Source organism: Cervus elaphus, chromosome 32, assembly GCF_910594005.1.
Source record: "Cervus elaphus chromosome 32, mCerEla1.1, whole genome shotgun sequence".
Taxonomy (NCBI): Eukaryota; Metazoa; Chordata; class Mammalia; order Artiodactyla; family Cervidae; genus Cervus; species Cervus elaphus.
In genome coordinates this window covers 22,295,109-22,317,813 of record NC_057846.1, presented here as the reverse complement: position 1 = coordinate 22,317,813, position 22,705 = coordinate 22,295,109, and the positions used below count along the sequence as shown (strand labels likewise).

Below are 22,705 nucleotides of genomic sequence, written 5' to 3'. Positions count from 1 at the left end.
TACAGCTGTTCCTGCCACAGCCTAAGAGTGGGGTCATTATCACACCATCTTTTTTTCTATTATCATTCTCAACTTCTTGTGAACTCTGTGTTTGCTTTGGAAATAAAAGTTGACTGAAAGGTTCTCTCACAAAGTTATAAAGTTTATGTTATTTAGTTATTTTACCAGGCAATGGATTTCCTATATTAGGATCATCTGTTATAAAATCCCTTGTATAAAGACTGCTGAAGATATTTTATACATTTAAATATGTGACACCACTCTTATGGCAGAAAGCGAAGAGGAACTAAAGAGCCTCTTGATGAAAGTGAAAGAGGAGAGTGAAAAAGCTGGCTTAAAACTCAACATCCAGAAAACTAAGACCATGGCATCCGATCCCATCACTTCATGGCAAAAAGATGGGGAAACAATGGAAACAGTGACAGACTTCATTTCTTGGGGCTCCAAAATCACTGCAGATGGTGACTGCAGCCATGAAATTAAAAGATTCTTGCTCCTTGGAAGAAAAGCTATCAGCAACCTAGACAGTGTATTAAAAAGCAGAGACATTACTTTGTCAACAAAGGTCCATCTAGTCAAAGCTATGACTTTTCCAGTAGTCATGCATGGATGTGACAGTTGGACTATAAAGAAAGCTGGGTGCTGAAGAACTGATGCTTTTGAACTATGGTGTTGGAGAAGATGCTTGAGAGTCTGTTGAACTGCAAGGAGATCAAACCAGTCAATTCTAAAGGAATTCAGTCCCGAATATTCATTGGAAGGACTGATGCTGTAGCTGAAACGCCAATCCTTTGGCCACCTGATGCAAACAACTGACTCATTTGAAAAGACCCTAATGCTGGGAAAGATTGAAGGTGGGAGGAGAAGGGGATGACAGAGGATCACGTTGGATGGCATCACCGACTCAATGGACATGAGTTTGAGCAAGCTCCAGGAGTTGGTGATAGACAGGGAGGCCTGGCGTGCTGCATGCAGTCCAAGGGGTCGCAAAGAGTCAGACACGACTGACCAACTGAACTGAACTGAAATATGTGAAATATGTGTATAAAATGAGCATTAGTTAAATGACTTGTTTAGTCTCGGGATGTGCTGTTAAAATGCGCTAAAGCTGTCTAAAACCCACTCCACATTTAACTACAACCTAACTCATTTCCTCTCCAGCCCCGGCTGGCCGAGTTCACCTGTTCCCCGGGCTGTAAGTCCCCGACGGGAATGTCAGTGAGCAGAGCCGGGTAGGACTCGTCACATAGTTCTGTCCCATGAAGAGTCACATGCGTTTTCTGAGTTAAATTGGCATCCTGTCCTGAAAGTACAAAATGCTGACATTTAAAAAATACAAGATTCAAAAATAAAATAAAATAAAAAATACAGAAGATTCAAATGCTGTCCTGCAAATCAACACCGCAGAGTGAGCACTCGATCATAACCATTTTTAAAACAGATTTCCTCAAGTTAATACTGTGATGCTTATTTTGTGTTGGATCAACACAGATGAAATTTTGAAAAGAAAAGTTTACCAGGTTTTAAACCAGCAGTGAGCTTCACGTCTCTGATCAGGGTCTTCTCATGGGATTGAACAGTCACAACCAAACAGTACATTTCGTTAGTCAGGGCAGGGGGATCGTGTCGCAGATGGACCGAAATGTTTGGAACTCTGGAAATGATCCTTTGGGGAAAAAAAAATGCTAGCTGAGTAACTGATCTAAAAACAACAACAATAACAAAGTATTCAAAGAAGTGAGATGACCTTCCACCACCGGCCCGAGGCCCGACTCACATGGTGCTCGCCTGGATCACGATGCTGTCCCAGTGGACCTCGCTGTCGGGGAGCCTGGGTCTTCGTTTGAACGAGCGCGAGGCCTGCAGGGCCTCCTGGGCAGATGCGGCGTCCCCGCCTCCTCCCTGCCAGTTCAGGACCACACACCTGCCCGCCTCGCTGCCCAGAACCAGATCCATGGATGTGATCTGCGAGGAGGAGGTCTGTCAGAAATGCCACCTCGTGAAGTTTGTCACCATCCCTTCCCAGGAAGTCTCGGGGTGGGCTGCTGGGCTGTGGCGTCCCTGGGACCCGCGACGTGACACGTAGGTCGGAACGCCGGCTGGGAGAGCCCGCTCCCAGGCTCCCGTCGGCGGGAACACCGGCTAGCAACCCTGCGCCAGGTTTCAACCTCTTCCCCGTCACACGAGGACAATAACCCGACTCTCCAGCCGAGACGAGACAGTGCGTCACTGTTACCGCAGCAGCTGTGTGGTGCCCGAGGGACAGACACGCAAGCAGTGGCTGCTGGGTGAAATTAACGAATGTCCCGGTAACCACTCACCTCCTCCTAACCTAACTCCTAGTTCCACAAGGACTTTTCCTGATGACATCGACAGTACAAGCAAGGAAATGCTTTACTAACTGAATAAAGGTCCTTTCCACTAAATCTATTAACAAATATATTCAATAGCATTGTTAATTTTGACTTGTATCTGGTAGGCTTCCTTAGGTGTCTTGTAAAAATTTTTTAAAAACTTTCTTAGTTGTAAAAACTTAAAACACGACATTAGGGGTTTAGTCAAAATCAAGAAGAATTTTTTTAAATGAATAAGCAAAAACTCTAGATACTGGTTTACAGATTATATAATAAACAGATTCACAAAAATGGCTATGGGAATCCTGGGGGTGCCATCTTATGCTTCTGTCTTAGAAATGGTCCCAAGTTCAGATTAGCTTACCTGTCCCACTCCAGCCATGGGAAAGCAACACTTCCTGAGAGGCTTACCCCGTACTAATCACTGTTCCAGGAAATTTACACTAACTGATTTAATCCTCATGAAACACTAAGAGGGAGGTAACACTATTATCCCCACTTTACAGATGAATAAACTGTGATAAAAGCGGTCAAGTAACTGCCCAGGGCCACAAACAGGCAAGCTGGAGAGCGGGAACTGAAACCCGTGGAGTTTGGCTCCAAAGTTTATCCTCAATAAAAATGAGTTTCATCATATATTTCTGAAAGACATTTTAATTATCTACATTAAATGAATCCTTTAAAGTACCTATCTTTTTAAAAAGGTGCAATTAGCAATGTTTAAACATCAAAATGGTATCACACCTTAGCGTGAATTATGTTGTACTTTACAAAATATAATTGCTACATTATAGAATGCTTGCGCTCGGTCACTCAGTTGTATCTGACTCTTTGTGACTCCATGGACTGTAGCCCGCCAGACTCCTCTGTCCATGGAATTTCCCAGGCAAGAATACTGGAGTGGGTTGCCATCTCCTCCTCCAGGGGATCTTCCTGACCCAGGGATCAAACCCCGGTCTCCTACATCTCCTGTGTTGGCAGGTGGATGGTTTACCTACGTGCCACTTGGAAGCCCACATTACAGAAAATATATACACACAGATATACATGATGTACATAGTTTAAAATTCTTCAACTGATTATACAGGCATTAAAAATAAGGTTGGTCTCATGTGTTAACAGGAAGTGATGTCTAACACAACACTATCTAGCAAGTTAAAGCCAACTATCAAATATTATGTATAATATATTCTCACTGAAAGGAAATCTATCAAAAAACTGTAATGAATGATTTCCCTTGGTAAATGCAAATGGAAGATTTTCATTTTTAACTTAATAAACCTAAGTATTATTGAAATTCTTTCTGATGTATATTCATTATTACTTATATCATTTAAAATATTTTTTAAACACATTTTGTAACTAACCTCAATTTTCTTTCCTACATCTTCAGTTTTTGCAACAAACTTAAATAAAAACTTCCTTGTTTTACCAGGAACTAAACACATCTTGCCTTGAGTCAAATTTTCTAAAACGTCATTTGCTTTGGATGATTCTTCGATTACACAGAACTGGTTGTATTCCTGAAAAAGACAAGAGTGAGGATCATGGTTTATGTTTCTTACACATTAATTTCATGCTCTTGCTTTAAGATTCTCCAATTAATCAGAAGAAATCCTTGGGTAATGGTTTGTAGTTGAATAAAACATACTAATCTTCAAGTGACCCAGGCATGCTCCTGCCTTTGCTCTCAAAATGCTTCTGTTTTAATGGGGTTGACATACACTGAACTTTCTCAGGTTCACCACGATGCTAAGAATATTGAAACTCTCAATAAATGCTTTCCGGTTAACAGCTCAACGTACTTTCTGGGTCACCAGAAAATTAGAAGTGGACGTATAACTGAAACAGAATGTACTCAAGCACTTGCCTACATCACACTACAAAAATGTTCAAATGTGAGAAATATACTATCCCAATTCTGTAGAAAAAAAGCTGCTTAAATATGGGCGCCATACGATGTTTCAACTATTTGAGAAGTTAACTGTGATGCCCCCAAAGCAATGAAACTGGAAGAGCACATTTACATATTTACTTTATATCCATCTATTCAACTTTCATTTCTTTAAAATAAAAAAGATAACAGTTTTATAATGAAAAGCTAATACTGTTAGAATAAAACAAATGATTTTGAAAATCTGATCACATTCATTCTGAATATATCTTGAAATTCAAGTTACATATTATAAAACTTTTCTCTATGTACAGACAAAGTTCATAGGTTTCCTAAGCAGGAAGTGAAAACAAAAATTAGAATAGGAAAACTGTAAAACTTGCATTGCGGAAACAGAAATTGAAAATTATAAATACACTTATTTTTAGATAGACTTTATCAAACACTTGTTAGTGAGAAACCTACTAAGACCTAAAATTCACTAAGTTCATTTTACTTTATTTAATGCAAGTTACAATACAATACATACATGGTAAAAAACAGATTAAAAGCTACCATTACCTGATTATTAAAGCTAATACAGAGTTTAGAAAACCGAATGGGATGTGGACAATCAGCCTTCAGATAAACATCAAACTGCACAGGAACATCGACATGAAAACTTGGGGCGTGGAACTTAGCTTTGCATTGCACTAGAAACAAAACAAACGGGCCAAGTCAGACTCCACCAGACGTGCTAGCCCCACGCATGTTTTTCTCCGACCTACATCTGCTCTTCAGAAAGGAAACATCTCTACTGGTTATTCTAACTGACTCCTGAACTTGAAGCATTTCAACAGACATAAATGCAGTTCACTCTTTAAAAAAAATTTAAATGAACTCTACCTCCAAAAGCTCTTTAATTTTAAAAGCATGCTTGCTCCTGAAATATAACTGACATATGATTTTAAAGAAAAAAGAACCATTTTGTTATTTTTAGCTTATTTCAAACCACCTGCCTAGACAGGAAAGCATAAACCTTTTAAATAACTGTCTTTTCAAATGTGTTTCAAATAACATCTGAACTAAGAATGAACACAGCAGAAAATTTTAAGACCTAAACTAAGTATTTAAAATTCTGACCATTCTTGTATGTCGATGGCGAAAGTAAAAAATAATAAAAAAGAAAACAAATCAGTTTATCTACAAAATGACTGCATTTGGAAAATTCTCTCTTTGACTTTGTATTTATTATTCTGAATCTATTTATTTCCTAGAAAATGGGCAACTTCTCTAAGATAATACTAAAGATGCTGGTTACCCACCAAATGGCACAAAGTCCTGTACGCCTATTGTGAAAACATTGCTGCCAGCCAGAGAGATTCGGTCCGCCCACAGCTTCTGAGCAGTTTTCACAGCTAAGATATCACAGTCAGGTTCAGGATCAGGACTTTCATTCTGCACCAACATGGAGTTAAACATTTGTTCAGCTAATTATAAAAAAATACACATATCCAGATACAGATTTTATATATAAAGAGTTCCAACCTACCATTAAAACATTTATGAGGTTTTTTTCTATCCGAGATTTCTGGTCATCTTTTAGCGTTGAAGCTAACAGGAAGGAAGAAGAAAAAATCAGAACTATAAGACAGGCAAGTAAGTCTGTGACCCCGTACAGGTTATTAGGGGGGTAAACCCCAAGTAAGCTGAATACCCTCCCTACAGGTATTAAAATACTGTAGATAAATATCTCTTCTAAGATGGCTATGCACAATTCCAGAAAACTGACAGCTCAGCTTTCTAAATCAGCCTCAAACTTTATGTGAGTTTGGACTCTTACATGAAAAATCATTTTATGCCATAGTCTGAAAAGTAAGGCAGAAGAAATCTGTTCTTCTCAACTACAGTAAGACCTTCAACCATAATAAGTTCCATTAAAGTATAAACTCCTTCTCTCAGCAAAGTGACCGGCGGGTGATACAAGTACTATCAGATATTTGATACTGAATGATTCTTCCAATTTAAAAGAAGCTTAAAGAGGCTCTGCAGTTGTTAGGATTCCAGATTTTACTCAAAGGATGTCATTACCTCTGCCAAGGAGTTCCAGGGAGTAAGTGATGTAATCTTTCAGCTGGGCCATGAGGTAGGAACACTTGAGAGCCGTGGTCAGTATAGACGTGAGCAGGGTCCACCAGCCTTCACTCCGATAGTCACACATCACGTAATCTAGCAACCTGACAGAGGACGACATGTCAGACACGCCGAGCCAGCCTCACGAGGCAGGGTAGGAAGAGTTCATGGAGAAACTAAAAGAAAGTGCTTTACTTGTTTTATATAAACTTCAGAAAAATCTTCCTGAAATAGTTCAACAGGCATTTTCACGTTAAATATATGTGAGGTTTGCTAAGACTCTGAAAAGGACGGTACCAATAGACATTACTTGAAATTTAAAAAAAATCACAGAAATGGTGTTTAATAGAAGTGGGAATAAACACAGAAGTAATAAATCCTCCAATACAAATTTCCGCTGTCATTTACCTGCAAGGGAATCAGAACGTTTACAAAAATAGTGAACAGGACTCACTTCAAAGCTTTGGTATAATCCTTTGCATAGTAATATTCCTCTCCCATTTGAACCACTATAAAGGAAAAAAAGATTGTATGAAACTATTCTGAAATCACTCAAAAGTCCCATGAAGTAGTGGCATGTCAGAGATACATACTCAGGTGACTCTTCATTCTTGGACACTTGTATTTCTTAAACTGTGCAACGGCATTGCTCAGAAGAGTTATTATTACTTCCTGTTGGGAAAGATTAAAAGTGTGAAACATTCCAATAAAAATAATCTCATGTTTTCCTTGAAAATACAGTTTGTGCTGGGAAAAAAACAAAAGAAAACTCACAGAGTGAACAACACTTCTCTCCTTCAGCTGAATGGCTAGAATCCCCACCTTCTCTTTCTCGGGATCCGAAAGATCAAAACCTGTGTAAGAGAGGACACAGCCCATTTCGGAGAGCTCATTGAACACAAATCCTTCACAGGGACATTGGATGTGTACACTCCTTGAGTCCTTTACTATAATGTACTTCAGACTCTTCAACATTCTAGAACTCTGAAGAGTCTGAGAGGCGGCTCTATCGCATGGAATTTTCGGTGCGGCCTCTGTTCTGAACGGAGCGATGCTGAGCTCAACACTCTTCTGCTCAGTGGAAGCGACCACCTCAAAAGTGGTATCAAAAAAAAAGTGGTATCGATATCATTCTCGAGACAGAATACATTTCCTAGAGACCAAAGTAATAATCTCTCTCTTTTTAACTTTGTATTCTGCATTGGGGTAGAGCCAGTTAACAATATTGCGACAGGTTCAGGTGAACGGAAGGGACTCAGCCATACGTATGCATGTATCCATCCTCCCCCAAAGTAAATGATTTCTTAACACTTAAGGTTTAACGGCCACAGAAACTGCTCCAATTAAGTGTGTATAAAACAAGAAAGATGCAGAGAAGTTATTTTTAAGGTAGTACAAGTAATGTTTTAGAGTGTCAAATCTAAAAATTGGCCACCGTGGCTTACTAAATTCTTTCGTTTAAGACAACAGATGTCCAAATGTGTTGATTACATCATTAGCTATGTTACTCTAAGATGCAGTTATAGAAACAACACATTCTAAAAAGTAAATCTTAAAAAAATGTTTAGAATCTAAAAAAGACTGAATATACGTATATGTATAACTGACTCACTTTACTGGACAGCAGAAACACAATATTGTAAATTAACTGTACTTCAATATTAAAGAATGCGTAAAAAGCAAATATTTCTACCTCAACATAATTTGTTATACTAATGCAGCCAAGGGAAAAATTATGATAGCAATCTCTTGCCTTTCGAGATTGACAAAAAAGGAAAAAGGAAAAATTATTTACTGAGTATTCCTTGTCGCCATGATCGTTGTCCATAGAAGTCAAGGACGCCTGCTTGTGTTTCTAAGGGATCAGGGTTGGGATACGTTACAGAAGCCTGTAAGTTAAAACACAACCCTGAATAAGTTTACAGAACCCGTCACTAACCAACTCTTCCCCAATCATTGTCAGAATAGAAAAGCTTTCATAAATACAAACCACACATTTAAATATCACAGTTGTGACTATTTTAACACAAATTGAACTTTCACAAAATTAAACAAAAACTGTTTAATATTGCATGTGAGTTCTCAGTCGCTAAGTCGTGTCCAACTCCTTGCTATAGCCTGCCAGGCTCTTTTGTCCACGGGATTTCCTAGGCAAGAATTCTGGGAGGGGTCAGGGAGTCTCATAAAAATAAAACTGAATAAACCAACCTGATTCTAACAAATGATTTCATAACAACTAACTTCTCTACATTTTCTTTTTATTTATAAACCAGTAAAAATATATTACAAATGAAACTTGATAGTTAAACCATATATATTTTTGTGCAAATAAAAATGTTATCAGAAGTTTTCTTTAAAAAGATATGATTTTCTTTTATCACAAGTGTATTAAGTCCTGGTATTGGTGGAGGAAGGATATTTTTGGTACCAGGATTCACAAATTTATGCTGCTTTCCTTTTTTTTTTATAACCTTCTCCCCTCTGAAACCAAAATGTAATAAAAGAGTTTTGTTGAAAAATAAAGAAAACTTCCAAAAGGAAAAGGATAAAATTTAAATTACCTGTAGACCTACCACCACTATTAACAGTGTGTGCATTATTCTTCCAGATTTTATATGTGAATGTTTACTTGTCACCAGCTGAAATAATTTTTCAACCTACTTTTTTCATTTAAAGACATTTCCTGTATCTCACCATATCATTGAATATTCTTCCAAAACATTATTTTTCATGGCTGCCTGCTATTCCACATTTTAACAGATTCCCTATAGTTGTTTACATTATTATTATTTTGCACTACGATTAATAAATCTGTCAGAACAGTTTTATAAATAACTCTTAAAACTTATCTCTTAGGATCCCTTATCTGCTTTAGGCTTCCTGAATATGAAATTCCAGGTCAAAAGGTAGGCATGGTTTTATAATTACTTGACAGAAATATAATTACTTGACAGAAGTATCATTTTACACTCCAGCCAGTATTTGCAAATGCCTGTTTACACATATCCTGACAAGGCCTTTTAAAATACTGTGCTCAAATGATAATATGGCAAACTTTAAAAATATAAACCATTCAATGAAATTATACATTATATACAAATAACATGGTAGAAAATAGTCTCGGTATATTATGATTTAAGGGGAAAAAAATTCAAACATTTAAAGTACTAATATGCAAACTTTTTTTTTTTCAGAACAGTTTTTTAAGTAGCACTGCTATTTAAATTCACCTATCTTCAGAGAAGAATTTTGAGATTTTAAGTGAAAATAAACTGATATAACTATATGAATGCAAGTGTCTCTATCTATGTATATACACATATACACATACCATGTTTTTATTTTAAAAGGTGCTTATGGAGTAATTGGTATTTAAATATAAGCATGCAAGAGAAAGGCAATATAAAATGTCAGGTTTAAAAAACCATGCAATTAATAAACCTAAATAGATTCTTTAGAGTTTTCCATGGAGGAGAACTCCAGGAAGAGAAAGAAGTCCAGTGACGTCCTCTCCACTGGGTCAAAATAAAGCACACTGCTCAGTGTCCTTCAAACTGCAAAACAATGAATTTACGGTGTGGCAAAGACTAAACTGTGGCTTTTATTTTAAAGCAACTTTCCCTGATCAAAACCACTAACTTATGGCTAATCAAAAATCAGTTCTTCAAAGAAAAATGTCTGATTAGTTCATAGGTGAAAACAGAGTACTCAGGCTAAAACTGAAAATAATCCTAATTCCTGAAAATATCAACGATAAAAACTTGTTATAGGCAAAGGCTTGGAAAAAAATTATCAACGCCAATCAGCTTTATCCTCTTTCAAGAGAAGGTTAATAAACTTCCTAATTGCCAGGTAATACAGGAGTCAGTGACTTACTTCATGGTTACAGAGGGCTTTGGCAAGCTGTTTCCGCTCCTGGGCATAGTACGCTGCCTGCTGATAATAGAAACCAGGATTCTGAGTCTGAATAGCTGTCAACCCCAACTTAATAGCTTCATCAAATAAATCTCCGAAGGCCTGGAATCTTCCGGGAGTGGGGGGGCATCAAGAAATTTTAAGAGAGAAAAGAAAAAGAAGCTTACTTCTATTAATACTAGTCTTTCATCCTGAAACCATAACCTCAGAAGACTGTATCCAGAAAATGCCACTGGTGAGCTGTAAACTGTGGGGACTGCTTTGTAAATACTAATACACAGTGATTGTAGGTTACAGAAAAATTCTCTAAGTCAACTCTCCCATGCTAGCAAGTCTTTATTAATGTATCATCAAACCAGATGTCAACATGGCGCCAACCATTCAAATATATCCACGTGTCTGGGATATTTTTCATTTTAGCAACTTTTTGTCATCAGTCTCAGAGAGCAAATTCCATTATCAGTAGGGATATTGTCTATTCACTGCTATATTCTCAGTGTCTGGACATATGGCAGAAACTTGATATATTTGTGTGTGTATGTGTGTGTTGAATGAAAGAGATGGGACCAGTAAGCAGCTGATTGCCATTAAGGAACTGTATGAATCAATATCTGCCACTACACCAAACATGCTAGATCATTAAAAACCTACTTACTGACAAATATCTTAGTGCGATTTATAACCAAAGTCCATGCTAACTCCATCCCTCCAAATTCCAAGAATTTGATTAAAACAAAATTCTGAAAATAAAATTTAAAACATACTGTTTAGACATCCATGCTGCATGCTCAAAAGCCAACTCTGCACTTCCAATTTTTTTCTTACACAAGTCAATATGCTTTCGGAACTGAGCGATTGCATCCAGCGGCGTGTTGTGTTGAAAACACAACCTACAGATCTGCAAGATGTAAAACCCAACACTGAAGTTAAGAAGAAAACCAAACTCAGAAGTGTGTTTATTTAAAAGTATATAAAATTTGAGACTAACTTTAAAAAAACTATAGAATGTCCATCTCTGAAGTTCAATAGAATTGAAGTACAACAGAACTGATTTTCTCTGTTAGAAAAGTTATCTAAAAAGGTTATGTCCCATTGATTAATGAAATAAAATTATTCACTATTTGTAGTGAATCTATTCTATACCTTAGAAAGTTTTGTTAAGATATATAGCATAAGGAAATATTAAGTCCAGTGAAGAGCATAAAGATGGGCAAAAATAAAATATTTCCCACAGGTAACTGAGAAAGGACAGATGAACTTTCAGTTTTAGAACTGTCAGAAAGCGAAAGATATCGTGCAGCATAATAAAAGCACAGTAGCCTCTGTATCAAAGAAGGATTACAGAAATTCCTGAAAAATTTTTCTCTGGGATACTATTTCAAAGTAATAATCTATATGTATGTAGGGTAAATGAAAAAAAAAGAAGAAACAAGGCCTAAATTTATTTCTACATGCGTACTGCTGTGGCTTAGTCACTCAGTCATGTCCAACTCTTTTGCAACCCCATGGACTGTAGCCCGCCAGGCTCCTCTGACCACGGCATTCTCCAGACAAGAATACTGGAATGGCTTGCCAGGCCCTCCTCCAGGGATGCTTCAGGGATTGAACCCAAGTCTGCTGCTTGGCAGGCAGATTCTTTACCACTGAGCCACCTGGGAAGCTCACATACTTATTAGCAGTTTTGATTTTATTTTTTAGGTAAAAAGGAATAAATGAAAAGTTGTATCTCTCATCCATCCCTGTCCCTCAGGGATCCAATTTCCCCCTCTAAAGGCAACCAGCTCCTGGCATTTGTGGTATAGTCTATGCTCAGACAAGTATGTGCGTGCATTTACATGTGAACTATTAATATTATTTTCATACAAATAGCATTTCACTAAATATACTGTTCTGTGCCTCACTTTTTTCACCTACCAATATATTTTCGATATCATTCCATTTCAATATGCGGAGCTGCCTCATTCTTAATAGTTGTATATTTCATTGTTCGGAGTTATTTATGTTGACCAATCACTTACTGCTGGGTTTCCAATCTTTTCTTATTACAAGATGCAATAAATATCCTCAAACACATGATTTGTAAGTCTTAGCACAGACGTGGGATAAATTCCCAGAAATGGAACTGCTATGTCAAAAGGAATGTGCAAATTTAAATCTTCACAGTCATTACAAAAAAATAGTTTCTGTAGAAGGTGTACCAATCTACACTTACACGAGTAATGAACTGAGTGTCCGTCTGCCCTCACATCACTAACCCAGAGCCAGCCTCTTTAAAAGATGAGTGCAGAAAGGTGAAAAGCAAACACACAGCCTCTCTTACCTTCCAGAGGCGTCTACTCCTACCATATACAATCTTAAAGTGCTCACATAACAGGTATAAAGTCTTCTCTAAGGGGAATAAATAGACTTTTTCTGGACCTATGCCATTACACCAAAGAAGGCTTACCCAGCTCTAATAGATTGCATCTTTTAAAATTCAGTACTATAGGCAGCTTTCTTCTCACTGTCTCCTACACCCACTTAAAAAGAAAAGACCCTCCTCGAGGAGTTTTACAAAGATAAAACTGTTCTAAATGAGAACTCTGGGACCCATAGCTCATAACCAAGCATTACAATTAGGCTGCTAAGAACCAGGGCAGCCCTTGAGATAAGGGACATAATGGGACAGAACACAATTATCCCCCTGGAGAAGGGAATGGCAACCCGCTCTGGTATTCTTGCCTGGAGAATTCCACGGACAGAGGAGCCTGACCGGCTACAGTCCAGGGGCGTCACAAAGAGTCGGACACGACTGAGTGCCCAGCACAGTTTATCAAGTGATCACTTTTCAGAGCAAGTGACTCATCAGGATTTTCAAATCTTAAGGGGACAATCCCATATTTAAAGCCAAATATTCCTTATTCTTCGAAGTGGAACTATTACCTTGTAGTTTGTAAATCCTGCCATGGTTTTAATTTCCAGAATGTTAGTTTCATGGGCTCTCAATTCATGTACAAGGTTATAGGCGGTCCTGTAATTCCTAATATAAACACGGGGAAGGTGGTTAATCATGACGCCAGTTGATTTTAAGGAAAGATTCCTAATAGCAAAATTACCATTAATAACAGAGTGACATTTATTCAACAGTCTTAACATCCAACAGCTTCAGTAACAACATACAGGGATCAGTCTCTGAGATCCTGGAAAATGACACATTGATTCATTATGTGTGGGAGGAGTAAATGTCTTTTCGCTAAGAACAGAACCCATGGTAGGTTGTTTGGTCACTAACATCTGTCTACAGCTGACAAGAAGTAAGTTGAAAAAATGAAAGTAAAGTGGAAAATTGACCAAGAGTTACAAGGCAAAATTAACATTCCGTTAAAATACAGGTAATTTTTAAAAGCATCACTGTTGAGCTCCTCAAAGAAACAGACACTGAATGAGCAAAGAAGGAGCCATCGAGACAGAGATGGGTCAGCAGCTTTAAACCCAGGCATCTCTCCACGTGAAGTCGGGACCACTGGTCTCGGGAACGGACTGCAGTGGAGACACCCTCAGGGCAGCTGGTGCTTAAGGAGAGAGCAGGGAGAGAAAGCGAAGTCTGACAGAAGGTAATGAGAAAAACCGCAGTCTTTGCCAAAGAAAACTGCGCCTAACTTCTCCAGGTAACAGCTTTCTTTCCAGCACTGTTTTTGAACAGAAATAGAATTGAAGGTGTTTCACTAATACCATGGACAATAAACAAACTACCTTTTAAAACGAGCTAAAACTATACATGAAGTTGCTGAGATTTATAAAACACGATTTGGTGCTTAGCACTTCATTAGAAAGAAAAAAGAAGAGGTTTCTGCAATATTCTTCTGAGTAACAGACTGATTTATGATTTTTCTCTATTCCACCTCCCATGTATACTTAACCCTTCCTCAATTTTAGGGTATAAAGCTGGTTTTTATCCTTTTGCTACACTGGCACTGTCAATCTTAAAAAATTCAGTTAAACTAGAAAGAGATGTTTGACTATATTGTGTGTAGCAAAATAAAAGAAAAGGGATAAAATATCTAACCACTGCAAAGCATCTGCGACTATTCTTCAAAGTGCTAAACAGAGCCTTTGAATAACAGACGATGCTCCTGGCAGGTATTATAAACTAGAAACAAAATTAATTAAAATAAAATCACAGCTGAATTGAATAAACGTACTACACACCTTAAAACATTCAGTCTGATTCAGATAATGTTCAATACATATTAAACTTTGAAAATCAGTCTTACCCCAAGGGTTTTACTGAGTACACAAATGAGAAGCAGGCAATAGGAAGAGAAAAATTTTAGTACTCCATTTCTCCAGATCATGAAATTAATTAAATTAGAACAGAAAAATTTCTAGCACTGTAAAATTTTCTTTTGATAATAAAATGGATATTTTTTCAAAAAAACTCAAACATTATATTCTATTTATCTCTAGAAAAATTAAAGTGAATATTATAAACCTGAATTTAAACAAGATAAACATTTTAAAAATTAAAGTTTGGTTGTGATTCAGAAATTACTGTTAATATGTTATTGTTAACATAAAGAAAAATCTAGTTTGACAACGGTTAGAAACTTACTTCAGAGCATTTTGTGTATCTTGTTTCAACTCACTGAAGAAAGCTATTTTGAACTGATGTCTAACAAATAAAAGCTGAAAAAGATAGAAAAAAAATACATTACACATCTTCTCTTAAAAATATAAAAATTATAATAATGCTTGTTGAGAGGAAATCTAAAAGTATAAAGGAAAATATTCGAAAGTAAGGTTCAAGGATTATTCCAGTAAACAAATGTAGTTAGGAAGGCTATAAAAGTACATCTTCATGAGCTTTAAGGGCAAAGAGGACAAAAGATAAATTAATTTTTAAAAGCTTTAAAAAAACAAACTTCAAAAGTACAGAAGCCATTTAAAAACATCAAAGTATTTAAGAACTTTAATCTCCTCAAAAATAACTGATGATGAACAATCTGCTCTAAAATGCTGCTATTATTTCCTCCTCTAGGAAAAGACGTGTACCTGGTGTGTTGTTTTATTCAAAAATTCTTTATGAGATTTCACTCTTCTAATCTCAGTGTAGTAATAAGTCTGTGCATGTTCATAAAAGGCATTTTCTAATCTGTTAAAAAAAAAAAACCAACATTCAAACATTAAAGTTACTTTAAACCAAAGTGTTTTCAAGAACCACATTTCTAAGACCTGAAAGTAAATCCTGACAGAGATAATGCCTGATTGACTTCATAAGATAAAGAGTAAAACAAACTATAAACTAAATTTTTAGGAAAAAATATCTAAAAATAAGACCCACCAAAAGCCATTTAAAACTATTTACAGTCTAGGAAATAATCAATAAAAATAACTTTTACAATTTCTAAAAATTAGGTAAGCTCTAAGATTACCCCCACTCCACTTATTTTATTATTTTATAAGTATGAAAGAAATAAGATATCTAATACTCAATTAGATTTGACTGTTTTTGTGACTATAACATTTAGGGTTTAAAGATAAAGAAAACTAACAGGAAAGGGACCAGGAAGTGAGGACTAGCAAATGAAGTGAAAGTAACATTTGTGTAAGTTAAATCCTGCTTCACTCTATAATTATGAGATTACAGAGGAACCAAATTGCCTGAAGATGGATAAACGACTCAAAGTTCTGCTTATGAAAATAAGCACATATCAGAAGTATCTTCCCAGGGCATGAAAGAAAGCTGACTTCAAAGTCAAACAAAGATTGACCTTCAAGGTTCTTCCTCCTTGGAAGGGTTCTGAAGTTATAAAGGATTTCAATACAGCTAATGAAAATGTGCAAAAAAGTAAAATAAAAAGGATTAGTCAAAACTTAAATAATTCAATACACTGTCTCGGTTATTTACCTTATAATATAACCCACAAGGTGGTCTGTATGGGGCAGTACAAATAAAGACTTTCCTGATAGCTCACATGCATTGCATAAGGCTGCAGCCCTTTCTGAAGCAATGACATCTTCTCCTGTTGACAAGTTTCATAAAGAGAGAAAATCAACATATTTTTCTAAATGAACACTTTCCCAAACTGGTACAACATAATTCCACTTTTCACCACATCTGTAGGACCCCAGGGGCCCTTGAGAGCTCTGTGGGGCGCTTAGAAGCTGTACCATACATCTCTTTTATAGAAAAACACTATGGAATTTTCTATAGAGCCAAGACAGACAGGCCAAGGAATGACAACAGATATACCACGTAACTGTTTCAAAAACTGTAACTAAAAATAAAAGCAATAATTCATGAAAATGGTTTGCAAAACTATTGAAGATGCTTCAAGTTTCAACACAGAAACCAAAATATATTTTGACTTCTAAAGTTTGAGATGGTAGAAGAAACAAGAACTTGAAATAAGACATTTTCTTATAGGAAATTAGAAAAACTCCCCTCCAGCACTTTTCTTTGCCCTATTGGAAATTAAAAAAAAAAAAAAAAAAAAAATTACATAGGAATATAATTTCAACTAGATCTCATAAGCAAAAAAACCTTCTTTAATTTTAAACATTAAGTGAACAACTATGCTGTCAATTATTATGTGCCTCCCTAGGTGAGGTGAGTGGAACTGGGGAGCAGGACTTGAGAAGATCTGCACTCTTTAATGTTTTTAATTCTTTTATAATAAGCATTTACTCCTGCATTACTGGCACTTTTTTAAGGTTAACACACCATCTTTCGCATAACTAAATGCATAAAAGATTTTAATATTAAAGACAATGTCTCCTGGTAATAAGAACTGGAGGGATAAACCAATCAATTATTTGTTAAGCAAACTTCTGCTACCTGGGGGCAAGGGGGTTTTCTTCTGAATCAGAACCACTGCAACTTTGGTGTTTCTCCCTTGTAAACTCTGCCTGCAGGGGAATAGAGCAATAAGATGAATTAATAATTAAACTGTTTTTACTTAAAAAGTGTATTCATGATTTTACATAAGATACAAGATTGACAATTTAGTCTAAGAAAGACAAATTTAAACTAAAAGAAAAAAAAAATCAAGATTAGGGGAATTTTTTCCCCCACATATAATGAAACATACATGCCACAATTATTTAAATTTTGAAAGTATAATCTCACACTGAGCTCCCATTTCTTACAAAAAAATCTTAGAAGGTAAAAGTTTAACATATACTTTAATGTAAAAGTTACACAAAAACTTATTTCTTTATAGTGATATGTTAGAATAGTCATCGAAAAGAATTATTTAGAAACAAATGGTAATAAAGCAAAAAGTGCTTTATGAGACTAAATAATAAACCACTACAGTTCAAAAAAATATATAAATGCAAGAAGAAACATTTGGATATTCAGGCCAATTTGTCTCTGAAATTTCTTCCCATTGCTTAGCATTCTGTAAGTTAAGGTCAGTTAATGCTACCTGTTAGCAAGTCAACAGGTTTCCCCGGAGGCCAGTGATCCCCGACTGATCACTGCAGTCTTAACAGCACTCAGCTGCCTTCACCAAGTGTCGGTAAGCCCCAGAGGTGGGTCTGACCGCACACAGTCAACCTGACGAAGGGGACCATACCTGACTATTTCCACTCTGGTGGCACATTCGGACTGCTTTTCCTTCCACTGGGGCTCATCCCAGTCCAGCTCATAAAACACGACCACTAGGGCTGGCACCAGATTCAGATGTTTGTTCATCCAGCCCGTCTTTAAGATCCCTTTGGGGATGTACCATTCATACGAAGTTCTCTGCAAACATTGGCCAAAGTTGAAAAGAGGTACTCGACAAGGAGAACAGCAGAGACCACTTGTTATGAAGTGCAGGCACTTTCTGGTTATTTCTCTCATTCCATATACACATGCCACACCTTTTAAAGATAACACTTTTTACAGAGACCAAATAAGAGACAGCAATTTTTGGAGGTAGACACTCAACCCTAGAGCCAGTACCCTAACCATTTAAAGGACCAAAGCCGAAGCATTTCTAATGCCGTCAAGTCTTTCAAATAACGATGTCAAGCTTTCAAATTCAAGAGGCTGAACTAAACAGCCCTTTCCCCAATAAATTCTACTTATATGCCTCACTATCCCAGATTCTGCTCTTATAAAAGCTGCTCAGGTGTTCTCTAAAGCCCAAAATGGCTTCATTTGTTTCTAAGTCACATGGCCAGGATGGCATTATACCTCCTTGTGGGTAAAAGAAAAAAATGAAGGATAATTCCTAAGTACAGTGGTGTAAGAGCAATCACTGGGTCAGCAGGAGTGCCACGTCATGGGGAGGGGATGGCCTGAAGCACCCAGATCCCCTCAAATCACCCCCAAAGCACCTGCACCAACCCAGACTACTTCAGCTCATGCTGGTCCAACATTTACTCCACATGAGCAAAGAGAGGACAGAATACAAAGCACCCTGGGAACTTGCAGCGTATTACACACACGAAAACATCTAGAGTTTTCTTCACACACCTCTGTAACCATACCCTTGATAAACTCAGGGGTTTCCCTGCACAGATATAGGAACAAAAAAGATATACATACTCAAAGAAGGGGAGACAGAGGGAGAAGGAGGGTCCCCTTGCAAGTATAATGTCATTACCTTGGGTCTACATTTAGGATACTCGTGGTCACCTGGGAGCACCTTGAAAGAAATCGGTACCCGATCAGCCCTCCGGTTGGCACAGAAGGCATCCCAGACAGCTCGGTGGACGGCATTATAGACCACATCCAGGCCTGTGAGAGTGACGAAAGCCATAGGCCGACAGCATAATTCTACAGGGAAGTCCCACTGTGTAGGGCTCATGTTTAAGATGTCACGGAAACTCTGAAATGCAAACGTTAAAACATTAATAATTAATTTAGTAAAAGCCCATATCCTCATCTAACATATGAACCTCTACCATTCAGGAAATATTACAAAAAGGCAAAAGACTTTGAGTATTTACAAACTGTCGAGCAAATCCAAAAGAAGAGAGCAAATGGGAAAACTTTAACTCTTGAATTGGACCTATTAAAATTTAATAACTACACATGGACAGCACCAGATGGTCAATACCGAAATCAGATTGACTACATTCTTTGCAGCTGAAGATGGAGAAGTTCAATACAGTCAGCAAAAACAAGACCAGGAGCTGACTGTGGCTCAGATCATGAACTCCTTATTGCCAAATTCAGACTTAAATCGAAGAAAGTAGGGAAAACTACTAGACCATTCAGGTATGACCTAAATCAAATCCCTTATGATTATACAGTAGAAGTGACAAGTAGATTCAAGGGACTAGATCTGACAGAGTTCCTGAAGGACTATGGATGGAGGTTTGTGACATTGTACAGGAGGCAGTGATCAAGACCATCCCCAAGAAAAAGAAATACAAAAAGGAATAGTTGTCTGAGAAGGCCTTACAAATAGCTGAGAAAAGAAGAGAAGCTAGAGGCAAAGGAGAAAAGGAAAGATATACCCATCTGAATGCAGAGTTCCAAAGAACAGTAAGGAGAGATAAGAAAGCCTTCCTCAGTGATCAATGCAAAGAAATAGAGGAAAACAATAGAATGGGAGGCTAGAGACCTCTTCAAGAAAATTAAGAGATACTAAGGGAACATTTCATGCAAAGATGGGCACAATAAAGGACAGGAATGGTATGGACCTAACAGAAGCAGAAGATATTAAGAAGAGGTGGCAAGACTACACAGAAGAACTGTACAAAAAGATCTTCATGACCCAGATAACCATGATGGTGAGATCACTCACCTAGAGCCAGACATCCTGGAATGCAAAGTCAAGTGGGCCTTAGGAAGCATCACTGCGAACAAACCTAGTGGAGGTGATGGAATTCCAGTTGAGCTATTTCAAATCCTAAAAGATGATGCTGTGAAAGAGCTGGACTCAATATGCCAGCAAATCTGGAAAACTCAGCAGTGGCCACAGGACTGTAAAGATCAGTTTTCATTCCAATCCCAAAGAAAGGCAATGCCAAAGAATGCTCAAACTACCACACAATTGCAGTCATCTCACACGCTAGCAAAGTAATGCTCAAAATTCTCCAAGTCAGGCTTCAACAGTACGTGAACCATGAACTTCCGGATGTTCAAGCTGGATCTGGGAGTCAGAGGAACCAGAAATCAAATTGCCAACATCTACTGGATCACAGAAAAAGCAAGAGAATTCCAGAAAAATATATACTTCTGCTTTATTGATTACTCCAAAGTCTTGACTGTGTAGATCACAACAAACTGTGGAAAATTCTTCAAGAGATGGGACTACCAGACCACCTGACCTGCCTCTTGAGAAATCTGTATGCAGATCAAGAAGCAACAGTTAGAACCGGACATGGAACAATGGACTGGTTCCAAATCTGGAAAGGAGTACGTCAACGGTGTATATTGTCACCCTGCTTATTTAACTTCTATGCAGAGTACATCGTGCACAAGCTGGAATCAAGATTGCCGGGAGAAATATCAAGAACCTCAGGCATGCAGATGATTCCACTCTTATGGCAGAAAGTGAAGAAGAACTAAAGAACCTCTTGATGAAAGTGAAAGAGGAGAGTGAAAAAGTTGGCTTAAAACTCAACATTCAGAAACAAAGATCATGGCATCCAGTCCCATCACTTCAAGGCAAACAGATGGGGAAACAATGACAGACTGTTACTTTCTTGGGCTCCAAAATCACTGCACATGGTGACTGCAGCCATGAAATTAAAAGACGCCTGCTCCTTGAAAGAAAAGTTATGACCAACCTAGACAGCATATTCAAATGCAGAGACACTACTTTGCCGACAAAGGTCCGTCCAGTCACAGTTATGGTTTTTCCAGTAGTCATGTATGGATGTGAGAGTTGGACTATAAAGAAAGCTGAGCGCAGAACAATTGATGCTTTTCAACTGTGGTGTTGGAGAAGACTCTTGAGACTGCAAGGAGATCCAACCAGTCAATCCTAAAGGAAATCAGTCCTGAATATTCATTGGAAGGACTGGTGCTGAAGCTGAAACTTCAATCCTTTGGCCACCTGATGCGAAGAACTGACTCATTGGAAAAGACGCTGATGCTGGGAAAGATTAAAGGCGGGAGGAGAAGGGGATGACAGAGGATGAGATTGGATGGCATCACTGACTCGATGGACGTGAGTTTAAGCAAGCTCTAGGAGTTGGTGATGGACAGGGAAGCCTGGGGTGCTGCAGTCCACGGGGTCACAAAGAGTCGGACATGACTGAGCAACTGAACTGAACTGACTGGTATAACATTTTTTAAAAACCTTTCATAGGAAGGACTGATGCTGAAGCTCAATAGTTTGGCCACCTCTTGTGAAGAACTGACTCATTGGAAAAGACCCTGATGCTGGGAAAGATTGAAGGCAGGAGGAGAAGGGGGCGACACAGGATGAGATGGTTGGATGGCATTGCCAACTTGATGGACATGAGTTTGAGCAAGTTCTGAGAGATGGTGAAGGACAGGGAAGCCTGGCGTGCTGCAGTCCATGGGGCTGCAAAGAGTCGGACACTACTGAGCAACTGAACAACAACATGTACAACGGCTGTAGTTAACTTTAAGACAATCACTAGTTCTAGTAACATCTCAAAACCACACAGAACTTCAGGATGAACAGACTAAAAAAGCAGGAGGGTGATCAAACTATCTACTTCAATTATTAAAAATAATATAGTAATGATTGACTTTTACAGTAAAGTACAATTATCTCTAATTTCTCTGTAACTGCTAATGTCTGATTTCCTGAGCTATCATTAAAATTGTAGGCTAATTATCTAAATAGCCATGTTTTCTCATTTCTCCACAATTAATGCAAATACATCACTTAAAGGAAAATCTACAAGGGAAAAATTAATAATGAATGGAACCCTCTAGGAGAACATATTTCTATTGTGTCTGTTAGCTGAGCAGCGGGCTGTATCAATCCAAGATGCACTAAGTTTACAAAAGCAATCGTATAAAGATGTGCTTATTGCGAACGAAATTATCACTGTATTATAAGAATAATTTCTCAAAAAAAAAAAAAGAATAATTTCTCGTTTCCAAACACCTGTACCGTAAGACTGGTTTAAAAGGTGATCTTCACCAGCATGTCATACAGGACTCACACACAATTTCTGTGAGAGGACTTAGGCCACCGAACAGTATTTTTACCTGAAAAGTTGATTTAGGAAAGGCTATTAGGCTTCTCACCTTAGGTACTAAAGGAACACTGGGTACTAGATAAATGGTTTGGAAAGCCTACCAGAAACAACAGATGTCCACAATAGACAGACGTTTCAGAACTGCTTAAACAGATAGTCTGAGGACAGGATTAAGCTATGAGGGCAAAGGACTCCATGTTCAGAAAAACAGCTATTCTAGTTTCAGTGAATTTGGGGTGAAAATAAAAATGAGATGGTTAAAGGACAATCTGAGTACCACTGCTTGATCCCAAAACGTCTAGATTAGAGCCCTAAATGCCCACTT

At 37.7% G+C, this 22,705-nt stretch overlaps 1 protein-coding gene across 5 annotated transcripts in view; it reads right to left on the bottom strand.

Moving 5' to 3' along the window:
• The window catches only part of TRAPPC11 (trafficking protein particle complex subunit 11), a 36,190-nt gene that overhangs the window by 11,621 nt on the left and 1,864 nt on the right, over positions 1-22,705 (bottom strand). For 4 of the 5 annotated variants that reach the window (XM_043893491.1, XM_043893490.1, XM_043893493.1 and 1 more), the window contains 21 exons: positions 18,852-19,076; positions 17,835-18,004; positions 17,093-17,163; positions 16,163-16,277; positions 15,307-15,406; positions 14,867-14,940; positions 13,198-13,294; positions 11,040-11,173; positions 10,237-10,384; positions 8,156-8,249; positions 7,135-7,214; positions 6,954-7,032; positions 6,815-6,869; positions 6,319-6,464; positions 5,780-5,841; positions 5,553-5,685; positions 4,810-4,940; positions 3,722-3,877; positions 1,778-1,965; positions 1,518-1,666; positions 1,182-1,303 (listed from right to left, as the gene is read on the bottom strand). In XM_043893491.1, coding sequence (XP_043749426.1) covers positions 1,182-1,303; positions 1,518-1,666; positions 1,778-1,965; positions 3,722-3,877; positions 4,810-4,940; positions 5,553-5,685; positions 5,780-5,841; positions 6,319-6,464; positions 6,815-6,869; positions 6,954-7,032; positions 7,135-7,214; positions 8,156-8,249; positions 10,237-10,384; positions 11,040-11,173; positions 13,198-13,294; positions 14,867-14,940; positions 15,307-15,406; positions 16,163-16,277; positions 17,093-17,163; positions 17,835-18,004; positions 18,852-19,055 — 2,508 coding nt within the window. In that variant the 5' untranslated portion in view covers positions 19,056-19,076. Of the gene's footprint in view, positions 1-1,181; positions 1,304-1,517; positions 1,667-1,777; positions 1,966-3,721; positions 3,878-4,809; positions 4,941-5,552; positions 5,686-5,779; positions 5,842-6,318; positions 6,465-6,814; positions 6,870-6,953; positions 7,033-7,134; positions 7,215-8,155; positions 8,250-10,236; positions 10,385-11,039; positions 11,174-13,197; positions 13,295-14,866; positions 14,941-15,306; positions 15,407-16,162; positions 16,278-17,092; positions 17,164-17,834; positions 18,064-18,851; positions 19,077-22,705 lie in introns of those variants that run through there. The other variant, XM_043893494.1, reaches the window with a different exon arrangement.